The sequence below is a fragment of the Thunnus thynnus genome, chromosome 7, assembly GCF_963924715.1.
Source record: "Thunnus thynnus chromosome 7, fThuThy2.1, whole genome shotgun sequence".
Taxonomy (NCBI): domain Eukaryota; kingdom Metazoa; phylum Chordata; class Actinopteri; order Scombriformes; family Scombridae; genus Thunnus; species Thunnus thynnus.
In genome coordinates, this window is record NC_089523.1 from 4,369,912 (window position 1) to 4,388,977 (window position 19,066).

General features: G+C 39.7%; 1 protein-coding gene across 2 annotated transcripts in view; it reads right to left on the reverse strand.

Moving 5' to 3' along the window:
• Positions 1–17,562, reverse strand: part of LOC137185634 (alpha-2-macroglobulin) — a 32,652-nt gene extending 15,090 nt beyond the window's left edge. The window contains exons 1-19 of one of the 2 annotated variants that reach the window (XM_067593904.1): positions 17,286–17,562; positions 14,999–15,179; positions 13,776–13,932; positions 12,174–12,226; positions 11,514–11,534; positions 10,224–10,392; positions 10,003–10,087; positions 8,661–8,781; positions 8,435–8,549; positions 8,236–8,345; positions 6,906–7,061; positions 6,444–6,680; positions 5,922–5,985; positions 4,536–4,681; positions 4,261–4,410; positions 3,679–3,897; positions 2,752–2,842; positions 2,340–2,484; positions 23–248 (exon numbers count right to left, since the gene is read on the reverse strand). In XM_067593904.1, coding sequence (XP_067450005.1) covers positions 23–248; positions 2,340–2,484; positions 2,752–2,842; positions 3,679–3,897; positions 4,261–4,410; positions 4,536–4,681; positions 5,922–5,985; positions 6,444–6,680; positions 6,906–7,061; positions 8,236–8,345; positions 8,435–8,549; positions 8,661–8,781; positions 10,003–10,087; positions 10,224–10,392; positions 11,514–11,534; positions 12,174–12,226; positions 13,776–13,932; positions 14,999–15,179; positions 17,286–17,368 — 2,529 coding nt within the window. In that variant the 5' untranslated portion in view covers positions 17,369–17,562. Of the gene's footprint in view, positions 1–22; positions 249–2,339; positions 2,485–2,529; positions 2,681–2,751; positions 2,843–3,678; positions 3,898–4,260; positions 4,411–4,535; positions 4,682–5,921; positions 5,986–6,443; positions 6,681–6,905; positions 7,062–8,235; positions 8,346–8,434; positions 8,550–8,660; positions 8,782–10,002; positions 10,088–10,223; positions 10,393–11,513; positions 11,535–12,173; positions 12,227–13,775; positions 13,933–14,998; positions 15,180–17,285 lie in introns of both variants that reach the window. The other variant, XM_067593903.1, reaches the window with a different exon arrangement.
• Between the last annotated feature and the right edge of the window lie 1,504 nt (positions 17,563–19,066).

A 19,066-nucleotide genomic window follows, 5' to 3' on the forward strand; every position in this document is an offset into this window, starting at 1 on the left:
CTTTAAGACCTTGAATATTTACCATAATGCATTTGGAGAGATAGTTGAAGACAGTCGCTTTGAGTGTAAACACCTCCCCCCGAATGACGGAGTAGGGCAACGTGAGACTGACAAAGAACGGCTGGAAGGCAGTCAGCCCGGTGTTGGGTGACACGCCGAAGCCCGCGGAGGAGACACAGAAAGCTCCAGCGGCCCACTTAGTGATGGTGTCTGGGACCGTCTTCTCTACATTCACTGACCCACTGTCTCTGTACAAACATACACGCAAAATTCAAATTAAAAAGTTCAAGTAGCATGGAGTTCCTCTTAATTGGTGGAAACATTGATATGCTCAGCAGATTTCATGACAATCTGTTAATACACTATGGAGATATTGTGTGTTAAAAGTTTTGGTTTGAGGGTGGTACAAGAGGAAAGCTCAATCCTCCGGGGAGCTTGGTTGCTCAGCAAATTTCATGGCAATGTGCCCGTTATTCATTCATGTTTCAGGTGTACTAGGAGGCATTACTAGCTTCCTGCTACCAGTGATCAAAAACTGTCTCTTCGATGATGGACAGTAACTTTACTCCTACACCACCCAGCTGCCCACGAACAACTTTTAACAAGAGTCAACAGCCATGCTAGAGGCTCTGTGAGCTTAGCTTAGGCACAGATGTGCTTTGAAGGAAATGGGGAATGTTAGCATGCTAAAATGCTCACAATGGCAAGGCTAGCATGTTGATGTTTAGCAGGATAATGTTTACCATGTTAACTATGTTAGTTGTTTTAGTTAGTGTTAGCATGCTACCATTTTCTGAGAACATTTAAAGCTCCCCCTCCAGATATGTATTGAGACAAATAAAAATACTCTGCTTGGAACAAGTCTCTGATTTGGTTTTTCCTGTAACAACTTTAAAATCTTTAAAATGGCATCTACTTCTTCTCCCTCATTAACAAAACTCCAGAATCTATAAATTTGTGAGTATATTTAATCTCAGAAGTTTAACTGCTGGGCAGAAATACATCTTCACTGAAAAGTCCATTCTCAATGTAGGTGCACTGGAGGCTTCAAGTTTCCACATCACGTTTGTGCAAGTTGAATACTGGACCACTAGTTGTCACAAATCATGCTTGTAGGCCCCTTAAAAATCAGATTTTCAATGAGCTCAGAGAAAAATTCCACTTTCAGCAGCTGAATATGAAAACAGCCTTCTAGTGTCAAACTGCACATATATCATTCTGCACAATGAAGCTCAAACATCCAACTATAGGAACAAGAAGAAAGACATATTTTTCAGTGGAGGAAGACTTTAAATTTTTCTGATGATGGTGCTAGGCGAAAAGTGAAGGGATCAAGAAAACCCCCAGGCATGAATGTCTGTAACAAATGTCATGGCGATCTAGTAGTCAAGACATTTCAGCTAAAACCACAAATGTGAACTTCATGGTGGCACTGAAAAGTGAGGTGCTGAACAAAATCATTAATCCTCTGGGCACCATGAACATCTGTAGCAGATGTCATGGTAATCCTTCCAGTTGTTGTTGAGACATTTCAGTCTGGACCAAAGTGGTGCACCGACAGACACAGACATTGCTATTTCTTGAGCCACTAGCATTAGCATGGCTAAAAACAACTCGCCACATGGTGCATTAGATGGAGAAAACATGACACATGTATTGGTACTGAAACAAAGACTACTGATTAATCAGCTAAAAGTCCCTAAAAACCTATTTTCTAGATTAGCTTCTTATTATAAATGAGTCTTACATGATCACAAAATCTATTACCATAGTTAGAACAGTTTCGGTTAAGGTTACAGTTATCAACATCTGAACCTGTATGTAACCACAGTTTATTTTGCCATTGTTAATCAACTCTGTTCAAATCACACCCCCACAGTCCTGATGAGCCATATTAGCTTCATCTGGGAGTTTTTGAGTGTTAAACTTTTAATAAATAATACCTTTTTTCTTCTAACTTCAGATTAATAGTTGCTTATTTATTTATGACTATTCAATGATATGGAAAAATACTTGGGATTATGAAACCGGGTTTTAATGGGCTTGAAGTCATTTATCAAGAAGAAATTAGTTACAGCTTTTCAAATGTGTTCTAATTGCTGTTTTTCTGTGTTTAATAGTGTAAACTGAAAATCAAAAATGGGTTTTTGACTATTGGTGGGACAAAACATGATTTGAAGACGTCACCTTGTGCTCTGGTAAACTGATTGACATATTTCACCATTTACTGACATTTTATTGAGTGGGTAATTTGATTATAGTACAATATACATAAGTGTCTGAAAATTTTAAAAAGTTGATTTTCTTTTGATGTTCTTCATATGATATATTATTATTACCCCACAGTAACCAGGTCCCAGATCCAGGTCTCGGGGAAGAATGTCCTGACGGTCTCCTTCTTCTCCTCCTCTTTACCTTTCAGCACAGCACCTGAACTCTGTGGCATCATGTTGAAGGCCATGGGAATCGCAGAGTCTACCAGATCTAGGAACACATTAATAAAAAATTTAATTACACATTTAAACTTACCCAACAGAAACCAGCTCCCAGATCCAGGTCTCAGGGAAGAAGGTTCTAACAGTCTCCTTGGTCTTCCCACTTTTCTCTTCAACAGATAGAGGCGCCGCCCCCGCCTCCTCACTTAAAGACTCAGTTAAAGCCTCAGCTTCTGTATCTGCAACTGCAAGTTTACAGTGTAATAGCAGTCTTTTGTTCTAGGGTCAAATACCAGTGGCAAATCAGAAAACATACCATCATAGTAAAGCATCTCATACATAATCCTTTCATGGCAGTTATAAGGTTTTTTCACATCAGAGTTAGTCACAATCTTGATTCCAATTTCCTAGAAGGAGAGAGAGAGAGAGAAATGATAAAACCAAATAAGAGATTGTGGAGTCATAAGATATAACTACATATACTATATATGATTTGATCACTTCTGATGGACACATAAAATGGAAGAACAGAAGGGTGACAAATTAAAGGAAAAAACATGAAGTGTCCTTAGTAAGGTGTTGGGACACCAAATGCCGCCAAGACAGCTTCAATGCGCCTTGGTATTGATTCTACAGTATTTGAAGTCTACTGGAGGAAAAGAAAAAGATATTCCCTCATTTGATGTTTTGATGATGGTGGTGAGAGCGCTGTCTAACATGTCGGTCCAAAATCTCCTATAGGTGTTCAGCTAGGTTGAGATCTGGTGACTGAAGGCCATAGCATATGATTCACATTATTTTCATACTCATCAAACCATTCAGTGACCCGTCGTGCTCTATGGATGGGGGTGTAGTCATCCTAGAAGAGACTACTCCCATCAGGATAGAGATGTTTCATCATAGGATAAAGGTGATCACTCAGAACAACTTTGTATTGATTTGCAGTGACTCTTCCCTCTAAGGAGACAAGTGGACCCAAACCATGCCAGCAAACTGCCCCCCACAGCATAACAGAGCCCCCAGATCCCCTCACTGTAGGGGTCAAGCATTCACACCTGGACCAGATTTTCCTTTAATTTGTCACCTGTCTGTATACAACAATGTACACACACACACACACACACACACACACACACACACACACACACACACACACACACACACACACACAAACAACATATTATAAGTTCAGTGTAAATATCTCCTGTAGCCTGTTTTTTTATCAAAATGACTAAATTTCTACTTTGAAGATGCTGTAGACATCGTTCTTCTGACTGGGCGGTCCATAGTAAACTGAGCGCTTTGTTCGTCCAGTTGGCTCTACGTTGTCCAAAATCTCAGCTTCTGGTTTGGGTTCAAGTTCAGGCTCTGGCAGTGGCACACGGAAGCAGGGATATGGCTCAAAGTCTTCAACCTCATACGAGTATCCTGACAGCTTCTGTAAAGGCAGCTGGCTGTACACCTGCACAAAACCATACACACATACGTGCATTAGCCTGGGTAAGTCATCAGCAGCAGGTACAGTCTAGCCCACCACCAGTAAGATAGATAAAATTTTAAAATGTTTCATAATCTTTCCATAAAATAATTGATGATTTGTAGATGAATGATGATTCACTGAAAGACCTGCAATATCTAGAACATTCAGAGACAGCTGAAAAGATCTAATAAAGCTCTAATAAAAATGTTATTGTTATGACCTGACCTGGTTTAAATGCTGTTTGAGAGAGTTGGCACACTTTTTTACAAGAGCACCATGTTCAGGTGTTGGTAAAGGAACCTGGTGTTAATGTGGGTCAAACTAGCTCTGGGGATTGTCTCTTACATAGTCAACTGTGAGTTCCTGCTCTGACTGCAGCAGGAGGACGCTCTGGTCGATGGCTCTGACAGAGCACAGGGAGCCTGGGTGAGCCTGGAGTTTTAGCGTGGTCTTCTCAGCTGGAAGCTCCTGAAGAGAGGAGAACTTCAAAGACACCTGCAGAGAAGACACCAAGGTAGAGGGTTATTATATTATAATTATCATTATATGCTGAATAGATGCAGATGGATTCTTTTATTGTTGCTTAATTTTATGAAACGTTACAGTCGGTCATGTGCTACCTTGTTATTGAGGCAGAGCTGAATGGGGAAGTCCTGACTGTCAGCCACAGCTTCTCCACTAGGCATCACAGTGTAAACTACCACCTGGGCGAATGGTGCCAGGTTTGTCACTTGACGGAGTGATACAGACAACTCCCCTTTGTTGACTGAGACATGAAACACAGACAAGAAAATGTGACATGTGACAGTATGAAACTTTAAAAATACCTTGGAAAAAAAGAATATATATACATACATACATACATACATACATACTTTGCTAATGTCAAATGTGATTTTTTTTTTTTTTTTTTAAGTGTTCATGGAATAATAATCTGCTAAATTAGCCTGAAGCTAACCTACTATCAGTTGACTCAAAAGTTAAAGGATAAAAGTGGGCATATTCCATGTTATTATTGTCAACAAATTCCAAATAAAGGCTAAAAACAACGACACGTTAGTCTATGTCTCAATACTTGGTCTTTCCCCAGCCTTTCTCACTGTCTCAATTCCATTTGTTCCCACTAAAGATGTAAAACTTTACACCTGCTTTAACTGATTTTTTTGGCCACTTGGGGGCAGTGTAAACAAACCATAAACAAAACACTGACATATTATCACCTTTTAAGTTGATACGGTGATGGATGACTTGTTAGCAGCAACATCAGCATTCATTTGAAGTGTGCCTTCTTATTTCTGCTAAATATGTCCATTACCTCTGAGGGAAATATCTGGCTCTTTAGCGGCTAAATGCTCCACTATGTTCACCAGCTAGTCGCAAACTTAGTCTGTCTGTCGTTTGCTGCTAGACAGGTAGTGTACAGTGGATTTATTGAGACTTTTTTGCTGAGAACAGCTGCCTGCTGCGAGCGAAAACAATGCTATGAGAGCAGTGAGAGTGAACCAAAACAGTAAAGTTGCAGGCCCTAAAACTAAAACAATGAGCTGACAGACGCTGCAACACTTCGCAAAAGCTCAGTTATTTCCCAAAGCAGCTGAGCACTGTAATTTTTAGGAAACATCACTTAAACAGGAGGAAATTATGTATGTGTTAGGGTCTACTTTCAGCTGTGGATTTGGTGTCCTGATGAATTTTCACGGCAGCTTAATGGTATACATGGAACAACATAAACTGCAGTATATGTGTTGATAGTATTGAAGGAACATGTTACCCAGTGCAACAGTGTGGCTCACTGACATGTTTTTAAATCATTTCTGGGCACCAATGGAGCTCAATAGCACAGAAGCACAAGATATCAGACTTTGGATAAACATACAATATTTGTTAGTAAAATCAATTAATTTAGACTTTGTTCTTTTCATATGATTCATAGAGAATTACTATAGAAAATCACCACACTTATATTTTAAGATAATCTTCTTAGTTTAAATAAGATTAGTTTGTACCAGTTCCCACTTTAACAGCCACTGGGACACGACCATGCTGCACAATTCCACCTCTGGAAATCACCTACAAAGAATAGATAACAGAGAAATTTATTAATGTATATTTTTTTATAAAAAAAGTTAAATTATTCCTTTTATATGCTCAGTGTAGATTTTACACAATCCGGTTTATTCCCCTTCTGCAGAAAGCCTTTAATTACTGTTCAACTAAATGATAAAAAATACTGAGCAACGTCACTGACGACAGATCCAGCTACTCATAGATACAAGTGTCTTTCTGTGATTTTTATGCACATATTACAAATAAAGCATCCTTTGAAACATCACACCATACCCAAAATACACAGATTACCAGTTACACATTTAAAGATGTAAATGTTCAGCAGGAAATTGTCACTGTCACCCTGTGAGTCAATGGTGGCAGTGTCAAGATATGCACTGAACCAATGGTATGTTCCCATTGCTCGGTGTACAAATACTGACAGTAGCTTACCTGTATAACCCATAACACACGAGTCTTACCAGGTAAAAGAAGTCGAGGACTTCCTGTCCTTTCTTTAGCTCCTCCCCCTGGATGATGTACTGAGCACGCACAGTTGCATCTTTGTCACAGGCGATCCTTCCGCTGACCTGCATAAGCTTTAAGAAACTACTGCTCTTGGAGTAAAACGCTGCGACATGGTGGTAGGCCGACCTGTACTCTGGTCTACGTGTGTTGGCCACATACGGCTCATTCTCCTCCTTCTTTCTGGACCTCGCCTGTTTGCACAACAGCCACAGTCAAAGGTCAAATTCACCTTCACAACCCGATTCTTAACAGACATTAAACCAACTCTCAAAAATAGTTTTAATTAGGCTTGTGTGGTCCATCCCCAACATGATGGATATGATGAAAGTTTCTTTAAGTAGATATTGACATTTTTAATGGGAACTACATTGATGCTACTGAAATAAATAGAAACCAAAAGAGGAGCATAAACCAACCTTCAGATGCACCGTGTCCTCCCAGAGGGAGGTGTCAAGAGAAAATGAAGCCATGCCTTTCATGTCTGTAGTGAGAGTTAAGTTTTGTGAGTCCCCAATGAACAGGTACACGGGCTCGTTGGTGACCGGTTTGTTGTCTGGACCAATCACTTTGACCTGCAAACAAGTCAGAGAGTAGCAGACTTTCAAGATGTATCAAGACTAAAAGTTCATTTACAGGTACGCTGTTCATTATTCAGCTACATATTGATGATTTCACCACTCTTAGTTTACATTTTTAATCCTGCTGGAAATGGTTGTTGTCCTGAAGCTGGTGCTAGAGGCAGGTTATTAAAGGCTAATGGATAAATTCCCTTTGGGAGCCTGAATGCATTCAGAGATATCTAATATCTAATATCTAATACAGGCACAAGGGGAAAGCTCATGGAGTGCCCAATATAGAAAGGGTTCATCCTTTAGAGAGCATGAATGTGAGCATTAAATTTTATGGCAACCTTCCCATTAAATATTGATATTTCATGGGTCCTTATGGACATTATGGCCTGGTGGCGGCTCTATAAGAAATGTCCAGGCGTAATGAAATAATTGTTAACAATAACTATATTCAATTTGTAGAAACCAAATGAAACATTTAGCTGTTTAAATCAATTAACTTTTTTCTGGGTCAAATCAGATGAACTTGACAACTATGAGTTCTGTTCCCAGTTGCAATGACAAAACCTTCAACAAAGGCTTGCAGTTCTGATCATCGTCTTCTCTACGGCAAACACAGCTGCGGTTCATTTGTGTCATAGTATTTAGAGCCATCTGCCATTCCTCACCGATGGAAAAGACATGAACTTTCAGCGACAAAGATAAAAGAGTCGAGGTTGATTCATTAAATGTTCTGGAGCTTTCAATTGTATGTTTGTCATGGACTTGAAGACTTTCACATTTCCATTTTCGTGAGCACCTTAAGGACTTCTCTTCCAGGTTAGCTTAAAATTGAGACTGAAAATTACATTTCAACTTTTTGTCATCTTTCAAAAGGTCAAGAATAACTTTCAAATGTCAAAGCAGAAATATTTAAAACAGATGGTCCTAAGAGAAACCTAAAGTCAGTAAATTATCCAGGCTACTTGTCATGTGTCTATGTTGAGGGACACTGAGTGTATCATTACAAGAAAACTTTTAATTCTATGCTGCAGAAAATTCTAACCTATACTGCTCCTTTGGCCAATCTGTCATTTTCTTGTCCAGTAAGTTATGTGATGACATTGTTTTCATTCAAAATAAAGAAAAACGTATCCCTGTGCTATGATGACAGCAGGCTGTAAAATAAAGTAATTACCTTTCCCTCGAATGGGATGCCAGGCTTATACGCTGCAGGTGCATCCTCAAAAGTGACAGTTCTGATGTGGCTGCTGAAGGTGGTCCGCCCGCTGCCTTTCAGAATCACCCCTAGATGGGACGTACACATACAGATTACGGCTCATCATGGGCTAGTACTGATCACTGCATGTAAAGTCTCATGCGCTCAGTCAGCCTACCCGTGCCGTACTCCTCCATTTCAGCATCCACCTCAAAATTGTCGTCGTATATGCTCTTGTTGAGGGAAAACTCTGTCATGTTCACGGTTTGTGTAGCGCAACCACTTTTATCCGTCTAGAAGATAACAACATGGGTCAATTTCAAACAACAACAAAAAAAAGATCATTAGTAAAAGAGGACTATGTTTACAGCAAGTCAGATTTTTTTTAATGTTTTAATACTCACTGTCATTTCATATGTTGTGCAGAGGTCACTTTTTTGGACAGATGTATACCAGTAATACCGAATGGCATTTCTACAAAACACAGCCTTGACCGAGCCAACAACTGGTTTCCCATAGGTGTACCTGCAGGGAACAGCACACCGATACAGAGATTTGAAATTGATCCTTTTTTCAGATTAATTCAAAGAAGGCAAGTGTTTGGTGGAGATGAACCATTTCAAATTAATGTCTTCTGCAAAAGCACCAAAACATAATATCCATTATGTAAAATGTGGGTGACATTTACTGGCTAATTCCTAAAATTGAGGTGAAATTAAAATTAATTTTTGCTAAGAAATCAGTATACACTGTACATCATTGGTGTTTGTTTTGACTTGTGTACTTATTTAGTCAAACATGTAATTAACAAAAAGTTAACTGCAGGTGGAAGCTACAGTCCCCAACTGTCAAGACTGAGTGTTGACAGTCTGGTTACTTACAATCACCACATCTGGACACATGAAAAATAGAACTCCACTTAGCATTGTACTCCTACAACATTGTCGGACAGCTTAAAAAAATGCACAATATAAATACCCATAATGCAACTCAACCTGAATTCAAACTCAAACTGTTCATTTGGAGATTTGGGTGTGTTATGCTAATGTAGTCTCAAGCCAGGAGTAGAGAGGCTTGAAGCACAGAGGTCTGGTAACCTAACTTCCTGTCTTCAGTCCCAGTTGACGCTGACTCAAGTGACATCACTTGACAAAACTGATCAGACTTCGCACTTCGACTTCTTTTTTACATTTGCAGTAGTACTTCTCAACACCTGGAATTACAATTTCACCAATTTTACAGACTGTGTGTAGAACCGGTAGAATTACCCCTTAAACAGAGACAGACAATGCTGGCTAGACCCCCATCCTTTGTATAATGTGGTACGAATGATGAAATAATGTGAATAAAAATACATCTAGAGGAAATCAGTGTTAACGTCAGTTAGCCTAGCTTGCTAGCTTCCACTTTCAGAGTGGAATACTTAACAGCATGATGGGTTTTCCTTAATGTTGAATGTTGCAAACGCAGATGGTTTAAATCACTAACAGTCAGGTTACTGTAAAATGGAAAAGAGGCTTGTTTGACGTTCTTAGTACCATAGAAGTTTACAGCACATGTAGCACCACCGTTTCTAAGATAACAGTGAACTGCTGCCAATAGTTTTCTATAGTTTTATCCTCTTTTGAAAAAAAAAAAAAAAAGGAAAAATATAATACTAAAGCAGCAGGATCATTACGGTTTATATATCCTTATGCAAAAAGTGAAGACAATTAAAATTTCAGTTCAGTTTTAATAAACACTCACTTTCCACAAATCTTTACTGTTGCCTCCTGGTCCAGGATGGTAATCACACTGGGCAGGTGGACCTTTACCTCGTACTTTGGCAAAACTAAAGCAAAGGAAACATCAAAAATCAGAAATCTTACAGCTGAAAATTCAAGAACAGATCATACTGAAAACAGATGAGATCCTATCAAATTCTTGGTAATGTGAGACTATTGTTTTAGCATGCAACTGAAGCAGACCGTATTCCTTGATGTCAAAGCTGTGGGATATTTGCTCTCCTTTATCTGTTGTGGCAGTGATCATGTAGCTTCCTTGCACTGCCTCAGGAATCATCGGGTGGGAAAGATCAAGGATGCCGCCAACAACAGACTTATCCAACCACTGGGCAATGCGGTTTGAACTGGGATCCTACATAAAGACAGAGGCACATTTATTGAAGATTGAGCTCAGAGCTTACGGCTGTCTGCTGCAGATGACAAGCATTAGCAAGTGAATTTCAAAGAGATAGAAACAAATAAAGATTGATATGTTTCACACTGTAGTATGTGATTACAAAGGAGCAGATACATTTTTCGCTAGATTTAGAAACTTTTGGCAACTTTTTTCAAAACAACCTTAACTCCTCTTCTTGGAGGGAATTGCCAGGATTTCTCAGTGATTGTGCACTAATGTGCTCTCTGGACTGACTGTGTTTAGTGGGTGGGAAAGAGCAGCAGCAACATCAGTTGACCAATCATCAACCAGACAGAGACATCAATGAGCTGTGAATGTGCGTACCTAACGACCAATCACTGATCCCCACTGTTTGAGAACTCCTCCTTTGTTTTTATTATTATTAACTAAATGAACTTAACTACTGACCAGTGTGTAGAATTTAGTGGCACCTGGCAGTGAGGTTTCAGATTGCAACAACTGAATACCCCTACCCTCCCAAGCATATAATATTAATATGAACATTATATTCCATTTCTGCTAAGTCCACTAGATGCCACTAAATTCTACACACTGCACCTTTAAGCTTGATTTTGCTTTGTCCAAACATAATGAGTTAACAGTGTGTTTATTGCGGTGTCTATTCATGTTACACAGTCTATGTCTTTTCTTTAGTTTAATTTTTCAAAAACCTTGCATACACACACACACATACAGTACCAGTAAATAGAATCTATAGCAGAGTAGTTGTATTGGATTGCATTGTATTGCACAAGTGTTCCTGATAAACTACTCGGTGAGTTTACATAAAATTATACTTAACTATAAGCTTGTGGGGCATAGTAACTAGCAAAACCAATATTATGGGTTGGAGATGTATTCTTGGATATCAGATGGCAAACAGTTGTTCATTTCCAAAACAGGTAGTTGCTGACTAATTCATTTATTTTCCCCTCTGCCTTGCCTCCTTATCTAACCACGTAGGTAAGGGTGCCGTGAGTAGAGGCCAGCAGTCCTCCATAGCTCCATAACGCTATGGATTCTCCAGAGATTCATACTTACTGAGCCACAGCAGCAAAAGTTTCATTGAATCTTACCTGGAGTTCCACCACTTTGTACTGAAAAAAAAAGAGAAAACATTTATGTTAACTTTGATTAGCTGCACATACAATTTGCACAATTTACGATTAGATTACATCAATTGCAACAGTTTGTCAATTTTGTGCCATTTTGTGCAATTTTTAAGAATAGAGAATGTGTTATTTCATATCAAAAACTTGTAATGCTCAGAAAATCCACCCTTTTGGTTCACCAACCCAACAGACTCACGAGCGTTCATTACATATTCTGTAGACAAACTTTCTTCAAACATACATAACTGAATTTCTAATTCTAGTTTCACGTTCACTGCACACAGTTGAGTTTTCAGCCAGATCCTCTCATCACAAACGGAAAAGGCCTTGAGCCTGTATTGATTCAGATGTTTGGGTCAGATGCAGTGTGTGCCAAATGAACTCTGACAGCATGTTTATCACACTACGACACACAGCGTTTCACACCCACGCTGTCTTCAAAATCAACAAACAGCCTTCCTTTCACCTCCCACTCTCCTGAACCAAAATAGACCTCACTCTTTAGATTCACTGACTGCATGGTGGAAATCACGCCAGATTACAAAGTTCACTGGCTGGAATTATTACACACATCATAAAGTCTCATAAATTTGACGGACAAAAATAAATAAATAAAAAACTTACCACTCGATCTACAGGGATGAAATTGGCATCCATAGAAACTATTCGGAACTGCACTTTAAAGAAAAAAAAAAAAAAAAAAAGGGGAAAAGCTATTAACACCAATTTATCATGTAAATATAACACATGTACAATAAAACATAATGTTAGGAAAATAGCAAAGTAAATAAATAGAATAAAATCCTACACTACACTGCACTTTCCATTGTGTGCTAGCAGATGGGATTATGAGAGAAATCTGCTTTATGGCACCAAAACAAAAAAAAGGCACAAAGTTTTTGATGATGGAGATGGTGGAGAGAGACAAAGCCAAAACATAATTTGCAAGGTCTTCTTCTGTAAAATCAATGGAACCAGGAAGGAGGAGGCGTCACAGTTTATGGTTTATGAGAAATTTGGTCTTAAGGGACACTTGATTTTAAATTGCACTCCATACAGTTGAGAGAGAGAGATTAAATACAGAAAAATTAAAGCAGCAGAGGCCAAGATAGTTCCTGGTATGGGTCAAGCTCCAAAAGCAGTGGATCCTACAATTCCCATAATGCCAATCACTAGCATATTTTTATTAGACCTTCCCTGCCAGGTCTTTCAACCTCCACACTCTCAGTATGTAAAATGTTTAATCTCTGAGCACAAGCCAGAACAAACAACCCTGATGAAATCAACCCACATGACATCATCAGGGTTATTTTCACAGACTTGAAAACAGCTCCTCCAGACGGACAGAAACATTTTCACAAGCTGTGTCGTACTAACCATGTCAAGAGAACGGATTTCCGTGTGTAAAACTGATGGAGTGCCCCTTTAATTTTAATTAGCTAGTGATGAGGGGTAACCCTGATGATGTCATCAGGGTGACCTCAGATTGGGCTTTAGACTTCTGATTTTTACAGAAAGCCTCTGTTACAAACTAGAGGCTTGGAGTTTAAGAGATGCGAGCAGGAAGGGTCTAAAGAAAGAAGACATCAAGTTGCATTATGGGAAGTTAAGGATCCAGCATTTCTTCAGGAAATCTCAGCCCCCTTCTTTTTTATCTGTCACTTGCAAGTCCCCTAACTTTATGGTAGTGAAATATAAAATATAAAAATTTTTTTTTTAAAAATTAAAAAAAAAAAAAATCAATGAAAGAGCCATTTAAGAAATATCATTCCTAATAATATACTAGTATCAGAAACATTGTCTCTTTTTCTTTCCAAATATTACATATAACAAAATTAAGAAGAAAAATACTCCAGATCCACACATGAAATACATTTTTAAGAACCACAGTGGAATTTAATTGGTATTTAGCACATGTATCTTCATATTTTACAGCATACAACCACTACCAAGAACTCTTGAGGAACCGCCCCTCTTCTCCTATTCCTAAAGTTGTCAAGTAGTGGCTCAGCATTATGCAGATATTATAAAATAGTCCAAAATTGTGCAAATGAAGCTGAATAGGTAAGCAGTGCAGAGAGGATAATGTGGGCTGTATGTAGCAGCAGCAGCAGCGATTCTACCACACAGCAGGGAGCTCTAACACTTTAAATATCCACCTAGTGGACGTTGTCACAGTAATCATGATGTTGATGGTGAATAAAGTACCCTGACATTGATACTTACCAGTCTGTCCAGGTTTGTAGACAGGCTTATCAGTCTGGATGATATGAATGAAAGCGGGAGGTTCTATGAGGATTTTGGTCTTCTTGCTCATCAAGCCGCTCTCACCCTGAATAGTGACATTTATGGTTGCCACGGTTCTGGTGCGCACTGTAGGGACCTGTAATACCAGCCAACACATATCTGTCAGAGAGGACCAGGGGATATTTCAATCTTTAGGAGGGGAGGAAGGATAGAAGGGAGAGAGGACTCCATTTATACTTCTCTAAAAATCTTCTGGAGTGAGTTTAGTGTGCAACATCTGACAACTATCAAAGTATAGAATGACTGCTTGGAAGTAAATCCAACTGACTGCTTCCACTACACAAGCTTAATTATGAAATGCTGTCATACTTGTAAGCATATGTTTTCACTTGATAATGGAGCTGCTGTTACATAACAGGGGCTGGAACCACTTCCAAAACTTGTGAGGGGTGTTTTTGAGGGGTCTATATATCACACACACACACACATATACACACACACACACACACATGCATACATACATACACATATATATTTATATTTAACAATGTTACATATACAAAAAAACACCCCTCACAAATTTTGGGAGTGTGTGAGCGTGTGTGTGTGTGTGTGTGTGTGTGTGTGTGTTGTGAGACTGAGTTTAGAAGGCAGGGTGTGTTTTCCAGAGGAATGCAGGTACATATCGGGCCTCTGGCAGAAAGCTGCCTTTGTTTAGTTGCAGATAGACAAATGCCAGACCAGGCCTGCAGCGGGGCCAAACACCGGGGAACCAAGTGAAACTAAGTGCTATTGTCACAGAGCTGATTGGGGTCAGCGGGTCGGTTCACATCAATATGGAGCAAGGTCCGTAAGTTACATAACAGCGAGCAGCAGTGTGACAGAAACCAGAGCAGTAATCTACAGAGAACCATTGATGCTGACAGCTCACATAACGATGCCAGCATTTGTGCCATTAGTTTAATGGAGGGCTAGGGGAAGAGGAGAGGAAAGTAAACTGGTCTAAACCTGTGCCTGTAAATCTTGTGGATGCATTTAACCACTACTAACATTGTATGTTTTGTTCTTCTTTATTCTACCTCGCTCCGACCGGGAAAGCATAAGCAAATACTGAAGAATACATTATTCATATTTGTTTGAGCTGAAATTTCACGACCTCGCCTGCAAATGGCCAAACTGTTTATGCGCATGTTAAGTCAGACCTGGAAGGTTAGGCAGCGGTAGAAGTCCTGTTTGACAGCCTCCTCCAGGATGACGGTGCTGCCAGAGTCCATTTTGAGGGCAATGATCAGAGAGACGGGCTCTGTGGGGTCATGGATCTGGGCACAGAGGGTCTCTTGTTTCCCTCCTCTCACCTGAGAGCTTACAGTCACTGCAAAAATGCTGCATGGAGAGAGAGGGGACATTACTCAGGGACTGCTGGGAAAGAAAAAGATGTGATGTAACTGGAAAATTATAAAGAAAACCACACAAGTGCAACAGGAAAAAACAGCCCTATGATTCACTTCTGTTTTTTGTTTGTTTTGTTTGTTTTTTTGGAATCCCGGAATACAGTATATTTTTTGTTTTGCTTTTTATTTTCTGGAACACATTAAAGCTGAGCATGTGAAATTAATTAGCTGTTATTGGTGTCACCTGTTTAATTACATTAGCTATGAGGGAGGAATGAAGGTGAACACTGGGAGACCTGGGAGAATTTAGACATTAAAGTGGATATAATCCATATTTTTACAATAACAAAAGGATGAAATGACTGGTGTTGCTCTTAGAGACAAACACAGAATTACCACCCACCTCTGCCTTTCACTCAGCTCTCAGTTACTGAGCTTTTAGCATCTTTCAGCTCATTATTTTGGCTTTCTGGGCCATAACTTCACTCTTTTGGTTCAGCTCTCTTAGCGCTGTATTCTTTTCAGCCACAGCAGGCAGCTGTTTTCTGCAAAATATCTCTAAAAACCCCACTGTATGCTATCTTACTAGCACCAAACAGCAGGCAGGCGGTTATCAGCTAGCTGGAAGCATTTAGCAGCTCTCAGGAGTTGGTGGAGACCAAAACAGAGCTAAAAGGAGAGTGAATATTGAACTTACATTCATAAGGTAGCCAAAAACATGACTCCAAATAAATTCTAATATTGCTCTTTGTCTGCTAGATGCTAATGTTTGCTAACACATATTATACCTCAGTGTTTGTTCACAGCTTGTTTCTGCTGCCCCCAAGTGGCCAAAAACGTTATTACAGGTTTAAATGTGTAAAAGACATTTAATATACTAATGTCCTGTACTAAAATACAATTCTTATATATATTCGTGCTTAATTTCAGTATTTCAGTTGTATGCTACTTTATACTTCTTTTCAACCACTTTAAAAAAGAGAAATATTGTGTGTTTTACTCCCTTACATTTGTAAAATATATCAGTTGCAGAACAAGTGCTTTTACATTTCAATTATAATACAGTACTTCTATACTTTGACATAATAGGATTTGGAATGTAGGAATTTTATATGTTTACTGTAGTATCGGTCATTTTACTGAGTACTTCCACCACTGAAACAGACATATGCTAATCAGTATTTGAAATGTGGTGTTATTATCACGTGTTTTCCCATTCACATTGAAGGACATCCTAAACAATCATATTATCGAGATTTAACCAAGCACTGTGCTGAATATTCTGTGTTTGAAGCTAGTTGGCACACATGGGCCTGCTGCTGCCAATGAGAAATAAAGGACACATTTAATTGAGTTTTGGTTGGTGCTGCTGAGAATATTGATGCTGTTTTTGCCAGAGAGAAAGTTGCATGATGAAAAGTCATTTGACTGGTTCAACTCTGTTACAAGATGAAAGGCATTTGAGTCATGATGGCCTGCCTGCAGATAAAAGCAAAACAAAGGTCAGAACAGGAATCAATCTGCATGCAGAAACCACATGTTTAAGGAGTTTTTGTCTTTGTAACTGAGAACAAAGATCTCAAACCTGCTCGAAGGCCATAAACAGTATGTATGTGTTCTTCCTGAACAGATGCTTCAGGTCATTTAGCAAATTGACCAAATAAATCATCAGTCATCACTCATTGGTCCACTTTGTCCAGATAATTTTAGCAGAGATGAGCAGAACATGAATCAAATGGAGGTAAGTGGTAGCAGATGGAGGAGGATTTGCCAACACACACACACACACACACACACACACACACACACACACACACACACACACACACACACACACACACACACTGGTAGGAGTGCTTCTCTACAGATTGCATAACCCTATCCTGAGGCCAACCACTGGACTTTCTGCCTCACCAGAGGGGACGATGGCAGACTTAGCACAGTACAGTACAACACGAACTGACAATTACTTTGCAACTTTTTGTTGCTTTTCCTGCAAACACAGGCGCGTGCAATGGCGTCTACTAGCGTGACGCAGAAACCTAACTTTTGCAAACAATCTTCTCAGCATGACACTGAAAAAACTTCTTTCACTTACGTGTCATTGAGATGGGCCGATGTCGCAGTTTGCAGGAACGCCGATGCGAGCATGACAGCAAACATTTGGAGGACAGGTGCCATGTCAGCAGAGCAGAGTCGCAAGCTTTGCAAGCAGCGGGACAACAGCGGGATTGCACCGGAGGAGAAGGACGCACTTCCAGCCTGCTACCCTCACTGCGGGCCGGACACAGAGAGGAGGACACAGACTGAGAGGGATGTGCAGGGCACAAAGTTGCTCAAACTGAGGGGGTGGCGGTGGCTTGCTGTTTATATCCCCAAACCACCGCCACCCCCTCCCTCTGAGTCACTCCCCCCCAACTTCGTTGGACCTTTGCAGCCTCCTCCCTATTCCCAAAGGAGTTTTCCTTCCCAAAAGTTGAATCACAGCCCTGCCTGCTGCCAGAAGTTCACTCCTCTGGTTTGAGCCTGTTGAGCAGATTGGTCGGGTGTTGAAGATAACAGAGATAACACTTAAGATAAGAGGATCACAGTTTCTGTCCTGAATGAGCTCCATGGAGGCAATCAGTTCTTCCAATAAGATGAGAATGACCTCTCAAGTCATATACTCCACAGTCAAGATCTCTTTCCATTTATTAAGCTTTACATTTCCGCACTAAATCATCTAAAAAAAAACAAACCCATTATTATTTAGGGCTTAATTTGATTAAATGGGAGTATGTTAAAGGGGCACATCACGGGATTTAGTATTGCACTTCCAAAAAAGTTGGGGTCTCCTGACTTAAGACTCATCTACTCTGGAGACCCCTTTGGAAATGTTCCGTTTTTGGATCAGATAAATACAGTTTTAATGTGGACCGAGGGCTGAAACGGAGAGAAAAAGATGTGTTTTCAAATTTAGCTGGCTTAATGTGGACATGCTGAAGTCTTAGCAGGTATTCAGACTGAAAACAGCCCTGTGTTAAAACAACACATGGGCCTGTGTTGGGGGGGCATGCTGCCTCTGGTACTGGTGGGACATGAAATACAATCCAAGAGGTGCAGTTTGAGAAACAGATCCACGAGGTTGAAGCCTTAAGCCAAAACACTGCACAGAGGTTTATAATCTTATGTTAGGCAAGTTATTCTATCTTTCATTGCAACAACCGCAAGGTAAACAGTAGAAATATGCAGTTCATGTTACAAAGTAATCTACCAGAAATTGCTGCATTGGCCAAGGCGGCACCTTGCTGGATGATGATGTGCTGTGTCGCGACAAAAGTTGAACCGGGTTCAACTTTTTTGCAGGGCATCCCTGTGTTTCAGTCAGGCTAGGCAGATACTGTCGGATAAAGCATGATTTTTACTTTAAATTTGTCAATTCGAGAATCAGACCAAATTTCTTCCTGATTGTTTGTCATGTGACGTTCATTTTGAGGTTACTCACTGGTTAATTGCCCAAATGATCAGCAATCTGGCAGTTTGATTGGATGGATTTTTGGCAGGTCAGACATTTTGGTCAGCTGTCTTACAGCTACATGATCTGATTTCCCACATGGCTGCTGTCAAAAGATCTGTTACAATCTGTGGAGAGCTTGTTTTAACATTGTTGTAATAAGACTGTACTGTGATATAAATACAACTGAATTTTTTGCTGCTAAAAAGATGGACCATTGAATAAAAGTATATTGGAATCATCAGTGGACAAAACAGATTTGTTGTTTCTATGTTTACGGTCCATGTGAGTGTCCATATCATGACTGGTCGATCAAACCATTTAACATGAGCATTCAATTGTATGTTTTTGCTATGTAGAAAGGAAAACGCATAGTGTGTGTGAGC